Here is a 12,593-nt window from a genome sequence, read left to right on the forward strand (position 1 = left end):
TAAAAAGGGAAATATATGCCTACAGTTCGTAAGGAGAGAGATTCAAGTGGCTGTAAAACCACTTGTCAGTAAAGTTCTACTTTTGTCACTTCAAGCGTAGCTACGGAAGTTATGACTAATGAGAGATGAGGTTATTGACAACAAGCATGACTGCTAGATATTCTTAATAAATCAATCATCCCACATAATGATGACATCATGCTGACATTTATTTTCCACCATTTTTGTAATTCATGCATCACTCTTTTGGAGCTTCTGAAAGCATATCGTAAATTAATGTTGCAGAATATTACAATGAAGAAGTGCACACATCAGTGTGAAATCACACCACTTTACCAATTACAATGGCCCAAAATAACTGCTTGTATACATCTCTCACTCATTATAGAAAACACACACACACATTCAACTTGGTCAGTGGCCCAGCATGGCACATTTTTACAATTCCTTCTCTGTTCCAACCTCCTTAAACAAAAACATTGGAGAATTGAAAACCAACTGCCAAGCAAACCAGCAAAGGAATTCCCACATAATCCCAAGAGGGCCTGCAAGGCAGTAGCCCATTGCCTAAAAAGGAAGAGTCCAAAATGAAAGAATCAAGGAAGTTACTCTGTTTGAACTCTTGTGTAAACACACAGGAGGATGATATGATTTCCTTTTATGTAAGCAGTTATTTTACTAAATGTCCGAGAAGAGCTCAGAAATTTGATGGTATCTCATCTTTATGTTTGGCTTACCCTCTTATAGGCTAAATCCTACTATTTGAATAATTTGATTAATACTGCACACTCTTTTTACTTGACTTATATCTGGATAGAATGACACTAACATGAAACATAATGCACCCTGCATACCCCCAAAGACAGTCTATCAGAGTCTATCCTGGATATAGACATCAAAGATGGCCTGCTGTTTTTTTTTGCTCTCCAGTTACTGACAAGGTCATCCCTCGTGTCCATGCTGGAATGTGCAGGGCTGCTCCAGATGGGTGGTCCACATCTTCTCCTATTATTCTACTTCTCCACTAATAAGACAATGCAAGAAGTGACTCTTGCTGCTGCTGCTGCAAGGAGTGTTTTAGCAGTACAAATAGCATGTGTACTACCATACAATACATTCTTAACACAAAATATTCTTTGACAAAGAGATATTTCTAATGAATGCTCTGTAAAAACGTCTAAACAGAGGTAGGTGTCATTCATCATGACAATCAGTTTGCATAATGTTTTGAAGGCTTTTAATCTGAGAAATCACTTTCAAATAAATACATTTCAAATAGCTAAACAGCTTTGCAATATTTCTTTTCAAGCATAAATATTCCAAAATACGGAGACAGGCAATATAATATCAGGGACAATAAAAACAGTAGCAATACTATACATTGTATGACACTGCCTGAGGATTGTTCTTACTCACATGGAACACAGATATGCTTTTATGGTTTTCCAGCATGGCCCTGCAGTTGGCAGCTGGCTGCTTTTGGTTCTTTTTCTGTATTTATTCTCTGCTCTCTGTTGACGCCATCTTGTGGTTCAAGGAAATAAATGCAGTCAGTGGAATAAATGCATAGGTAAAGTTAAATCCGACACATTTTTAAACGTGAGAATAAGGCCCAACCCACTGTATATCCTTATACTGATTTTGTTTGTCAGGCCAAACATGAGTAATGCTGATTCATGTAACTGAAAGCAAAATTACATTTCTGTTCAATTATTCAGATTGGAAGCATTTTGGCTTTATGGACATCACTGATCTGGCTATTTTTAAGACCACAACAATTATCATTACTTTTCTTAAATAATAATAATAAATTCCAACAACGAGTCAAGTTTTCTGTGATTATATTAGGTGTTTCCACTTTAAAAATCTAAATGTTTCTCAGGAAGGGTGATGTCGGTATACAACAGCACAGGACTCAGACTGTAAGACCGAGTTATGTCCTGCAACCAACTTGCTGTCATATTTAGGATACCAATGATATTTTGCGTAAAGATCAGTGACTTGCTTTATAATTCCTGACAGGATTTTCTTTCTGCAGCCACACAGCTACAAATCTGTGCTTGTAAGAGTTGACTAAGAACAGGTTTTTACAAACATTGCTCACTGTCACACTGTCACGAACCATTAGGATCAGAGACTGCACACAACTGGGGCACTTCAGCAAACTTCCAAATAAATACTGATATTCAGCAAAATACTGTAATTGTTTCTCCTTTGGGAAAATGTTTTAAAGGCATTGTATTTATTCAACAATACGAATAATCCAGATACATAAACTTTGTTAATATTCATGAATGCTGTGTAATCACTAGAATATTAACTTTAGCATGAAGTGTGTGAATGCAGAGATTGAAAGTCAGTCAGTATATCAGACAAAGAAGTGAAGTGGGTAATGAAAGAAAGAAAGACAAAAAAGGTCCAAAAAAGTCTGTAAAACAGGAATGTCCACAAGCAGACAAAAGGGCTGAACCCTGTAACAGGAAAGAGTGTTACACCAAAAAACAAAAAGACAAAGGGCACAACAGAAAAATGCCTGGAACACTATTCTGTGGCAAGTACTGGGATGATTGAGCAAGGGACAAAAGAACTAAGCAGTATTTATACAGGGATTGTAATCAATCAATTCAAAGCAAAACAGGACATTCTAAATTAAAACTCAGAATCATGATCATTTAAGGGGTTAGGGGAAATGGAGTTACATTTTCGCAAGTTAATTATGTGACTAAATGCTAACAAGCTTTTTACAATCCACTAGTGATTATTGACTGAATATTAATTACTTTTTCACTTCTGACCAAACCAGCCAGCTGTCCACCACTTGCTCTGGCATGGCTCTTGCACCTTCCTTTTTGTCAAGTTCTGTGGCACATCCTTACGCGAAAATGCAATCAGTACTTGTCGAACATCAGCCAGTTTGAATTGCCACTTGGAGCGTATATATGCCGATGTGTACGTGTAGCCTCGAGAGATGCTGTACCGAATGCCAGAATTGTGCATCTACAAACATTGTGAGACCCAATTAAAGAGGCAGGCAGAGAGCAGACCATGTAGTGGTGGCTATACATGTTAAAAATCCACATGAGGGCACTAAGAGCACCTTACATCTGTCCAGTTTCAGAGAATTTCTCCTGTCTACATTGATGGATTTATTTTTTTTTCATTCAGCAGCATGGCTCATATTGATGCATTTTCATTGACTGCGGTTTCTTTCTCTGTTAGATTCTCTGTTGAAGTGGCTCAGACCAAAAAGGCAACACTCACTCCTGATCTTTTATTTATAATGGGTTGTTACACGACATTCCCCATGGGGACAGCAAAGTAAATTTGATTGATTTGATTGGATTTGATTAAGGACCTCAGGCAAGTGCTTACACTGTAAAGCTTTGTGCAGTTACCCTCTAATTCTGTTTGTTGAGTGTTTGGCAACCTTTCAACAGTTGTACAGTATAATGTAGCTTTGGTCCATTTGTTATTATCAGTTATTATAATCAGTGATGTAGTTTCTCATCACTTAATACTTAAATGAAACTGTGTAAGTTTTATACATAGAATATATTGATAATTAAAATTCAGCACTGAGAAATGTTTTTGTCTGGCCATCTATCTGTTGTAGAGTTCATCCCTCTGTTTAGTTGATTGTTTCATCAGCTTGAGGGACTCGGCAAGACAGCACTGCCCGAGGTGTCTGACTCACAACCATTGTCATGTCCTGTGACAGCAGCTGCATCAAAAAGAAGAGGACTCGCAAACGTACTTTCTGCTTTTATAAGAATGTTCACTTGTGCTTTGCTTCGTCTACATTTGTCAATTCAGTTGTTTTCTATGCATAGTGACACAGATGACTTTTTGTACCTAAAAACTCAGACATCATGTTTAGTGCTTTACTGATGCTCAAGGAAGCCTTTTCGGCAGGAAAATATTCAAATCCAAGATATATTCAAATTCATAACTTCCACAAAGCAAGAAAGCCAAGTGCGGCAAGGAAATCTCATCAGTATTATCTACTATCACTTTTTATCATGAAATATTTGCAAATAAAGCAAGCTGAGACATAAATCTGTTTTCAAGGACACAATAGCTGACATGGGATGACATGTTTCCTGTGTTGCCTCAAAGATCTTGCCACACAGTTGATATGAGATGTCTCCCCTTTTAATAAGTGCAAAAGTATTAGTTCATATGCATCAGGTTTTTACAAGATATTGTACTTGCATTGATGTAACAATGTCCCTTTTTCTCTTTCTGACATCTCATCATATGGATAGGACTATAATTGACATTCTGGTATGGTTATATTACCTATCAACATATTTCCTGAAAACTTGATTACATCAAAACACGGTTTTATATATCGTGAAGAGCATTTTTTAACAAAAATGTCTGCAGTAGATATATTTGACAAATTTACTAAGAGCATGACTAGGGCTGATACAGGAAAACAACCCACATAGGTTTACCTTTCCTATTCTTTATGTCACCTTTTTGTTCTTTAACTCCTGCCAAGATGGTGCAGGTGATATTTCAGTAGAAACTCTTCACAGCTGTCGCTTTGGCACCATTGCTGAGAAAAGTTTAATTAACGTTATTTTTACCAGCTGCATTCTGTTGACACGATCCAATTCCAGGTTCTTCCCTTCTGAATCCAGGCACACTATCATGGCTCTACCTGAACACTCAAAGCTGCACTAAAAATAATTTTATGATAGCAATGTGTCAAGTGACCAATGGCAGGCAAGTAGATGACTAAAGAGCTGGCTACAGCTAACAGTGTTCTCAAGGGTTGGTGGATTGAACAGGCTTAAAAGAAAAGAAGAAGGGAATTTTGTACCTACATTAGTTGTGTGGACCGAACCACAGCTCTGCTGGTTGAATACATGGGGGTGCACCATATATGGAAATAATACAACAATATTTCCAGAAAAGGTTGTGATATTGTGTAAAATATCCAGTTAAAAGGCAAGCTGTAAGATTGGAAGAGTTGTGTGATGCTAAAACTAGATGGTTAAACATACCACAGCTAATTAGGCAAACTGGCTAAGCAAAAAAGCATCAGAGAGAAGGCAGGTTTTCCACTGGAGCAGGAGAGGCTCACCTCTCTGAGAGAGACTGTGTGGGCAGGGCCCAGCTATTATTATTTAGATTCCAATCTTTTAACATAAATCTGTGAAGAATATGTGGATTTTCATAATCTCCAGTCATTATGATACCATTGCCATTTCCATTAAAGGAGAGATTCCAGAGCTGTTTCTTTATCCTAGGCAATGGGCATTTATTTATGTATTCATTAAACCAGTAATGAATTGTTTTGATAATCGGGACCTTAGGGGCTTTTTAAAACTTTTAAAGAAATAGAAACTGTCCTCCAAGCTAAAGATAAGTGATCTGTGATGGTATTGGATGCATTCATGCAATAACAGCATTTTCATGGGTAACTTGCAAATGTTTGAATGCACCATTAATGCTCCAAGACATATATACAGGTATTGGAGCAACATTTAGTTTTATTTAGATTACATCTTTTTCAGTGAAGGCCTTGTTTATTTCAGAAAGAAGTTAATTGCTTGTTTCGGTTGTAAATGACTTCAGGTGCCATACAAGCCTAACTGCAGCCTGGAGCTGTTGCAATCTGAGGACTTTTGGTAGATTAAGAAGGAAAACACAAATATAAAACTGTTTTTAATGCAGCCCCAAGCCTTGAAAAATTAAACAAGTAAAAATTAATTAGCGTTAGAAGAGCAATTCTGCAAGAGAATTTAGTTTTAATTACAAAATCTAAACTTTCTCTTCCGTAAAGTTTACTAGTTTATATCTTGATTGACCAATAAATGCCTGAAATTATGTCAGAGTTCCCGCTGCTCGCAGACATACAGAGTAAACATAAAAAGGGAAATATACACATTTTCCAACTTTGAGAAAAGCTTAAAGTTTATCACCCACAAAATCTTGTTGTACTCTAGATAAACATATCTCACTTTAGCCCATAACAATGCCACTAAAGTAAGATATTGTCATTGATATTCAAACAGTTTGTAAAGTCATTCTTATCTGAGAGCACATCTTTTGAATATTTTTGTTCTCTTAATATTTCAGTGAACATGAATTAAATGTTCATTGTCTGAGCTTAATATTTCCCTCTCCTTCCCTCTTCCTGGCTTCACACATCTGCCAGCAGAAAAGTGCCCTTCTTAGCCCTGACTCATAGAGATAGTGAGTTAATTTTGCTCAGTCTCTCCTCCCCTTTCCTCTTTTCCTTTTTTTCCCTCTCATGCTGTCTTATTCTCTCTCCTCCTATCTTCTTACTCTCTCCTCGTTCACTCAATTCTCCTCTCTCGTTTCCATCAGTTTGCTCCCTTCCTCCTCTCCCTCTCCCTTACTCCTACACAGCTCTGTCGCTCACTGACAGACTCACACCAGCTCTCCCTGGGCACCACCACCGGAGATCCTCATCGGATCTGCGTTTTGCCAGGTGGACGCACTCCCCACAGTCACCATTTCCACCCCGGAGAGTTCCACGCTGGCAGCGCAGCCCCTTCCCAGGCTGAGCATCGGGCGGAAGACCCTGGTGGCAGCTGCTGTGGGGGTCATGCTGGTGCTGGTGCTGGTGGTCCTCATCCCTGTGCTGGTCAGCTCTGTTGGCACAGGTGGTACAGATGACAGCGCAAGCCACTACGAGATGCTGGGTACCTGTCGCATGGTGTGTGACCCCTTCCCCGGCACAGGCACCGCGGGCACGGGTGTGCACACAGGCACTGATACAGCAACCGCAGGCTTTCTGGTGAACAATGACGAAGATTTGAGTGATCACAGCATTGGCCCACCACTGCCTACGTACAGTGCTCATAGCCCACAAGGTAAACCAGGACGTCCAGGCAAGCCTGGACCCCCAGGACCACCTGGAGAGCCAGGTCCACCAGGACCAAGGGGACCACCTGGAGACGGCGTGGACATTGTTCGGACAGGGATTTTAGGGGCAGTTAGCACGACCACCTACAACACCACCCCTCGGGTGGCATTTTATGCAGGACTACGAAACCCTCAAGAAGGTTATGATATACTACGCTTTGATGACGTGGTAACTAATATTGGTGGTAACTTTGAGGGCTCAACGGGCAAGTTCACTTGTAAGATCCCTGGCACCTACTTTTTCATCTACAATGTGCTGATGAGAGGAGGAGATGGTACCAGCATGTGGGCTGACCTGATCAAAAATGGTCTGGTGGGTCATTGTTTTATTACTCATTAATTTACTGTCCTCAGGTTTGACGACCCAAAGTTGAACCAAAGAATTGCTAAAAGCTTTGTTTGTTAATAACAATATAACAAGCTAATAACAATAATTAGTTTACAAAATCATGGATCCTGAGTTACAGAGATTAAGTCGCATCAAACACATGAAACTATTACTAGAACAATGTACCAGAGTGCAGCGACTCTAAAGTGAGTATTCATGTATGTGGTGTTTTTTGTTTTTTTCAGCAGTCAAGTGTAATAGTCTGGTATAGTAACAATTCACAGTGGCACGCTGCCAGATTGTATATCTGCACATATTACACTTCTAGTGATGTACACGTTGACGTGAGTGTAAGGAGCACAGCACTATCTCTGCTCTGCACACATCAAAATACAGCCTGAGGTTGTGGCTAGTTCAAAGCTGTGTGCCCTTTGAAATACAACAAACTTAATGGAATCATGATGTGCCAGTACACGTTATCAGGATGCCTGTCAGGCAGAAGCGTTTAAATATCGATTTGTGATATTTGATATATTCATGGATAATTTTGTAAAGTTCACAAGGCCCTGGGCAATGCCACTGATATTTAAAAAAAAGCATGAACATCTGAACCTCAACACTTTACAACAAACATCTCAGACAATCTGCAACAGGCTGTGCAGAGACTGGACATCGGTACACCGTATTACAATCCAGCCAGAGTTAATTATGTTTACGAAGCTACCTCTGACTCAAAAAATTGTTTTTGTAGGAGTGTTTCCTGGATTCAACAATATTCATCTGAGGTGTCCTTTTGATAGGGTTGAGAAAACTAGAATATCAAAAATCTCCAAGTCACTCTCCTTAAGAAACTCACTTTAAATGCCATTATTTTCATGGCACAGTCATAGTTAAAAACTCTTTAAAAGGTACAATGACTTTGCTGTAAAATATTTTTTGTTATTTCTAAAGGAGAGTTTTTTTATATTCAAGTTCTATATTTGTGATGCAAATTGTGATCAGTTTGTTATTAAATGCACGTTAATTTGCTAATTTCTAAAAGAAAATAGATTTGTTTCCACTATTAACTGTTAATTTAAGCTTGCATATTTGTATATCAGCATTATGCAGGCATGTGCAGATGTTTGTAGGATAATGATTCTCAGCTGAAAGAAAACCTCCCACTCCACAGCAAACACGTACTCGTATCTCCCCCTCAAAAATACGACTTACTCACTTACATGTTTTAACATTCACAAGAAAAATTTAAAAGATTATTTAATTTCATAAAGAAGTACAAGTTGGTTTAAAGATTTCAGACTTTACTTGGCTCCAACTAAAATGTATACACCAGAGACACTTTTAAGTCGATACAAGGGAATGATAAAGAAGAGGAAAAAACAAAGTAAACCCTCTTCCTAAAATGCTGGGCATTAACAGCCCTCTGCATTGACTCCTTAAGTATTCAAAACATGGTCAAAACAATATTAACATGTCAGTCCAAAATCTCCCACAAGTTTTCCATTGAGTTGAGATTGGTGATTGTCAAGGTTATAACCTGATCATATCATACTCATCAAGTCATTCAAGGACCCCATGTGCCTGATGGATGGGGGCACTGTCATTCTGGAGAAGACCACTCCCATCAGGATATAAATGCAGCATCAGAACAAGGTTTTTTCAATATAGATTAGGCCTTGCCTTTAAAGGAAGATAAATGCCTCTTGCAGTGCCATTATTTTTCTTGTACGTATTATGCTTAACCAAAAAATTTCAGACAGCATATCTACTTTCTTTACAGAGAACTGCCAGAGATTTATTTTATAGATAAGGATACAAAGATTTCGACTCTGACTCTGAATTTTGTTGAGCACAAAACAAATATGTGTTGGTCCATGAAAGTGCTGAAAGTAATTGCATTAGCAATAGTTTAACTGGTTGAAAAGTCTTTTGAAACAGGAATTTCTTGTTAATTGCAAAGGAGCTTTTATGTGAAAGATCATAATCAAGGCTTTTTTATCCATTCAAAGACAGTATGAGGAAGGGCTGAAACACTCAAAAACTGTTTAGTTATTTTTCTACAATGCATATCTGTTTACTCTGACATGAAATGGAAAGTCAGTGGCAAAAGGTCCAGTGTCTGCTGTAGACCAATGATGTGGGCCATTGGTATCGGCCCCGAATTGGTCCACTTCCACTTATAAACAAACTGTATTATGCTGTCTTAAGCAACTGAACTACTGCAGCCATCCAATGAGACAAGATAAAAAATGATGTCATAGCATTGGCATAAACATGTTGCAATAAAATGAGAGTTAATGCCAGTTACCACAAAAATTTCCCAATTTCTGTTTATTTCACACTCACACACAAAAAAGGCAAACAGGTCAAGGATTGATGACACTGTTATTGATTTCTCATTTATCTTGATAGGCTTTTACATCATTTAAATAATTAGAGGATTTATAGCAGAATACGGTTACAAAAAAAGTATCATCCTATATTTATTCGATGTAAAGGGTCATTTAAGCTGAAAAGGGCGCAGTAATGTCAAGCTGCTTTTAGCTTATTCGCTCTACACAAAGTAGGATCCTTAATGACTATTAAATTCATTGTCAGAATGTGCTTAAGTCTGGGGTGGACATTGTGCTGCTCCAGTCGACCAGAGGGTGAAAGCGGGGAGAGTGTAGGCTGCATTTCTCTAATGTCACACATCCATCATTGTGCCGTCATCTGTCTCTATACCCTACAGCCTCCTCATATACACCTAAAGTTCACATTGCATTTAAGTACAGCACCATGGTCTTCTATTGGTTCAACTAACTTGGAGATACAAAGTACTTGAAGTGCAGATTACACTTTTATGGTGTGGTAAGACTGGAGTGCAACAGCCAGTGTTGCAACCGAGATTATTAGACATTAGCTTAAGCTTAGAGGGGATCTATCTTTCAGTGGATAACTGTTCGTGCCGAGGAACTTACCAGGATAGTCAATGAGATTAGGGTGTCACGCTCCATAACGAACGCCCTCTGTAATTACCCTGTGTTGACACAATGACACTTATATGCAGGAAAACATGACATTTTCAGTGCCTCACCCAGAGAAAGGTGGGAGCAAGAGCAGAACGTGAGGGAAGGGGGAGAGTATGCAGTGCCAACCGTCCTCAGAGGCAGACTGACTCAAGCTAGACCCCTTCAGTTGAGTCATGAGATAAAAACAAGATATTCACCACAGGGGACACACATAGACAAAGTCAAACTCTCTACTTCATCCTCCACTTCTTGCAAATATTCTATTTAGTTAACATGAAATAAACAAGTGTGGTCATATGTTATTTGATTATTCTGTATGTATTCAGTATTTGGTTTGATATAAAGATCATCTTTACTCACGTCATCTTAGTTGTTTGCTTCAGGCCTAGTTTTTAAAAAAAAAACATATTTGATTTAATTAGAAATTTAATGGTTATAAGTATATGGTTGTCAGTAAGGTGACACATTCTAACAATTCATATCTTCAAAATCTTATCTTAATCATCTCTATTCAATAACTTCTCTCTCCTTGGTTTTTCATGTGCCTGTCATATTCCAGGTCAGAGCCAGCGCCATTGCCCAAGACCAGGACCAGAGTTATGACTACGCCAGCAACAGTGCCATACTTCATTTGGATGCAGGCGACGAGGTTTTCATCAAATTGGATGGGGGCAAGGCTCATGGGGGCAACAGCAATAAATACAGCACCTTCTCAGGGTTCATCCTCTACGCCGACTGACATCTGAGCGGGACATAGGCTCAGAAATGAAAGATCACAGCCGGCAGACATTTATTTTCTGACTTTCACTTGGCATTCTTGCAGTGAGATTATTGTTATCCACAGCCACTGATCCACAGTCAGATCATTTTAAGAAATGATTTAAGATCAGCATTGATACGGTGATTCACACTATGGATCTTTAGTTGTGGGTGACTGTCTGCATCCTCATCCATTCAATCCATTGTATGCTCGGTGCCTCTGTTGCTATTGTGGTAGACACAAGCAACATAACTGTGTCAGTCACTGCCATGTGTCATGCTGGGGTGCAGTAACAATTCTGACAGTGCAGAAGCCTCACCATAATTCCTGAGCTGTCATGTCAAATTTAAGCCTGGAGATCCCACAGTCGTGGTGACCACACTGTTTGTAAATGTGCTCTTTGAATTCATGTTGAGATTCTGTTTTCACATGATGTTTGTATAATGAGATGGTGTGCATCAAGGATTTAAACATTTTGTTTTCAGAAATTTGTCAAATTTTGGACAATGGAATGAGATTATGTTTGAATGGCTGAGTGTCACAAAAAGTTTCCAGCATGATGATTTGGAAAAGCGTATCATATCAGCTTATTATATTTCGCATATTGTATGTGTATAAACTGTAAATTTGATATTGAAAATTGGTGTCTGAACACAGTCATATTGTGTCCATTAACCCAATGTACCTGTATTATACTATCGCGTAATGTGCTCATTTGTAATAGTTTATCTATTTAATCAATGCATGCACCACCTGCTAATATGTTTGTGTTTCCACAAATGACAAATGGTGATTTAAGTTTTAAAATTCACACCTTTGAAAGTTATGCTTGGGCTAAAGGAGATTCAATTGCTGTTGCTTTTACTCGTGATTTTAAATTAAAGTTTAGGTTCTTTTGCACTTCCTCACATTCCTTGTGGTCACTGTCAATCGCCTCATCTGTGTCTTTATCAGCTGTTCTGATCTCTGATTATCGTGTCAAACCAGCCTTTACCGCCCAAAACGTTTCACACAAGAGAGCCTCGTCAGCACAGCAAGAGGGAGTCAACGCAGAGGCTATCACAGCCCTGTTAAATGCCAAATGAAGCTGGGGATGATTGTGATTTACAATCAAGGGAGAGATGTGTTTTTTCCTGTAATGGGTGTGGAGAAAGCGAGATATGGCAAGAGGGAGGGAGTCAGGGGACGGGTGTTAAAACGTATTATGACAAAGCTTAGATCCACGCTGCAAAGTAATCCAGGGCAAATTAGGCTCTGCTGTGACTGCGACACAAGTGTCAGAGACAAGATAACAGCTCCCAGGCATGAACTGTTAAAACTGTCCATTTTCTCAAGAGCTCCCCTGACATTATGAAATCCTTTGGACATGATTCACCTTTGACACGGGCGACCAAACTGTCTCTTTTATAGTTTGAAGCACAAAGTCAAAAGTTCAAGAGTAAAACTTATGTGGATATTCGGGCATGCCAATATGGAAGCATACCAAAATGAGAATTTACTGAGTTAATTAAGTTCAAACAAGTGAACACCAACACTGTGTGTCACGTCAAAATGCCAATTAAGGGCCAGTTAAATGGTGGTTTTCTTTTTT

General features: G+C 38.9%; 1 protein-coding gene across 1 annotated transcript; it reads left to right on the forward strand.

Moving 5' to 3' along the window:
• Positions 1-6,401: 6,401 nt before the first annotated feature.
• LOC140278325 (C1q-related factor-like) lies at positions 6,402-11,866 on the forward strand. Its single transcript, XM_072373310.1, has 2 exons — positions 6,402-7,216; positions 10,802-11,866. Exons 1-2 carry the CDS (start codon positions 6,584-6,586, stop codon positions 10,979-10,981), a joined length of 813 nt encoding a protein of 270 aa, XP_072229411.1. The 5' UTR covers positions 6,402-6,583; the 3' UTR covers positions 10,982-11,866.
• Positions 11,867-12,593: the final 727 nt, after the last annotated feature.

The sequence above is a fragment of the Leuresthes tenuis genome, unplaced genomic scaffold, assembly GCF_036924035.1.
Source record: "Leuresthes tenuis unplaced genomic scaffold, fLeuTen1.0.hap1 SCAF_20, whole genome shotgun sequence".
In the NCBI taxonomy this organism is placed as follows: Eukaryota; Metazoa; Chordata; class Actinopteri; order Atheriniformes; family Atherinopsidae; genus Leuresthes; species Leuresthes tenuis.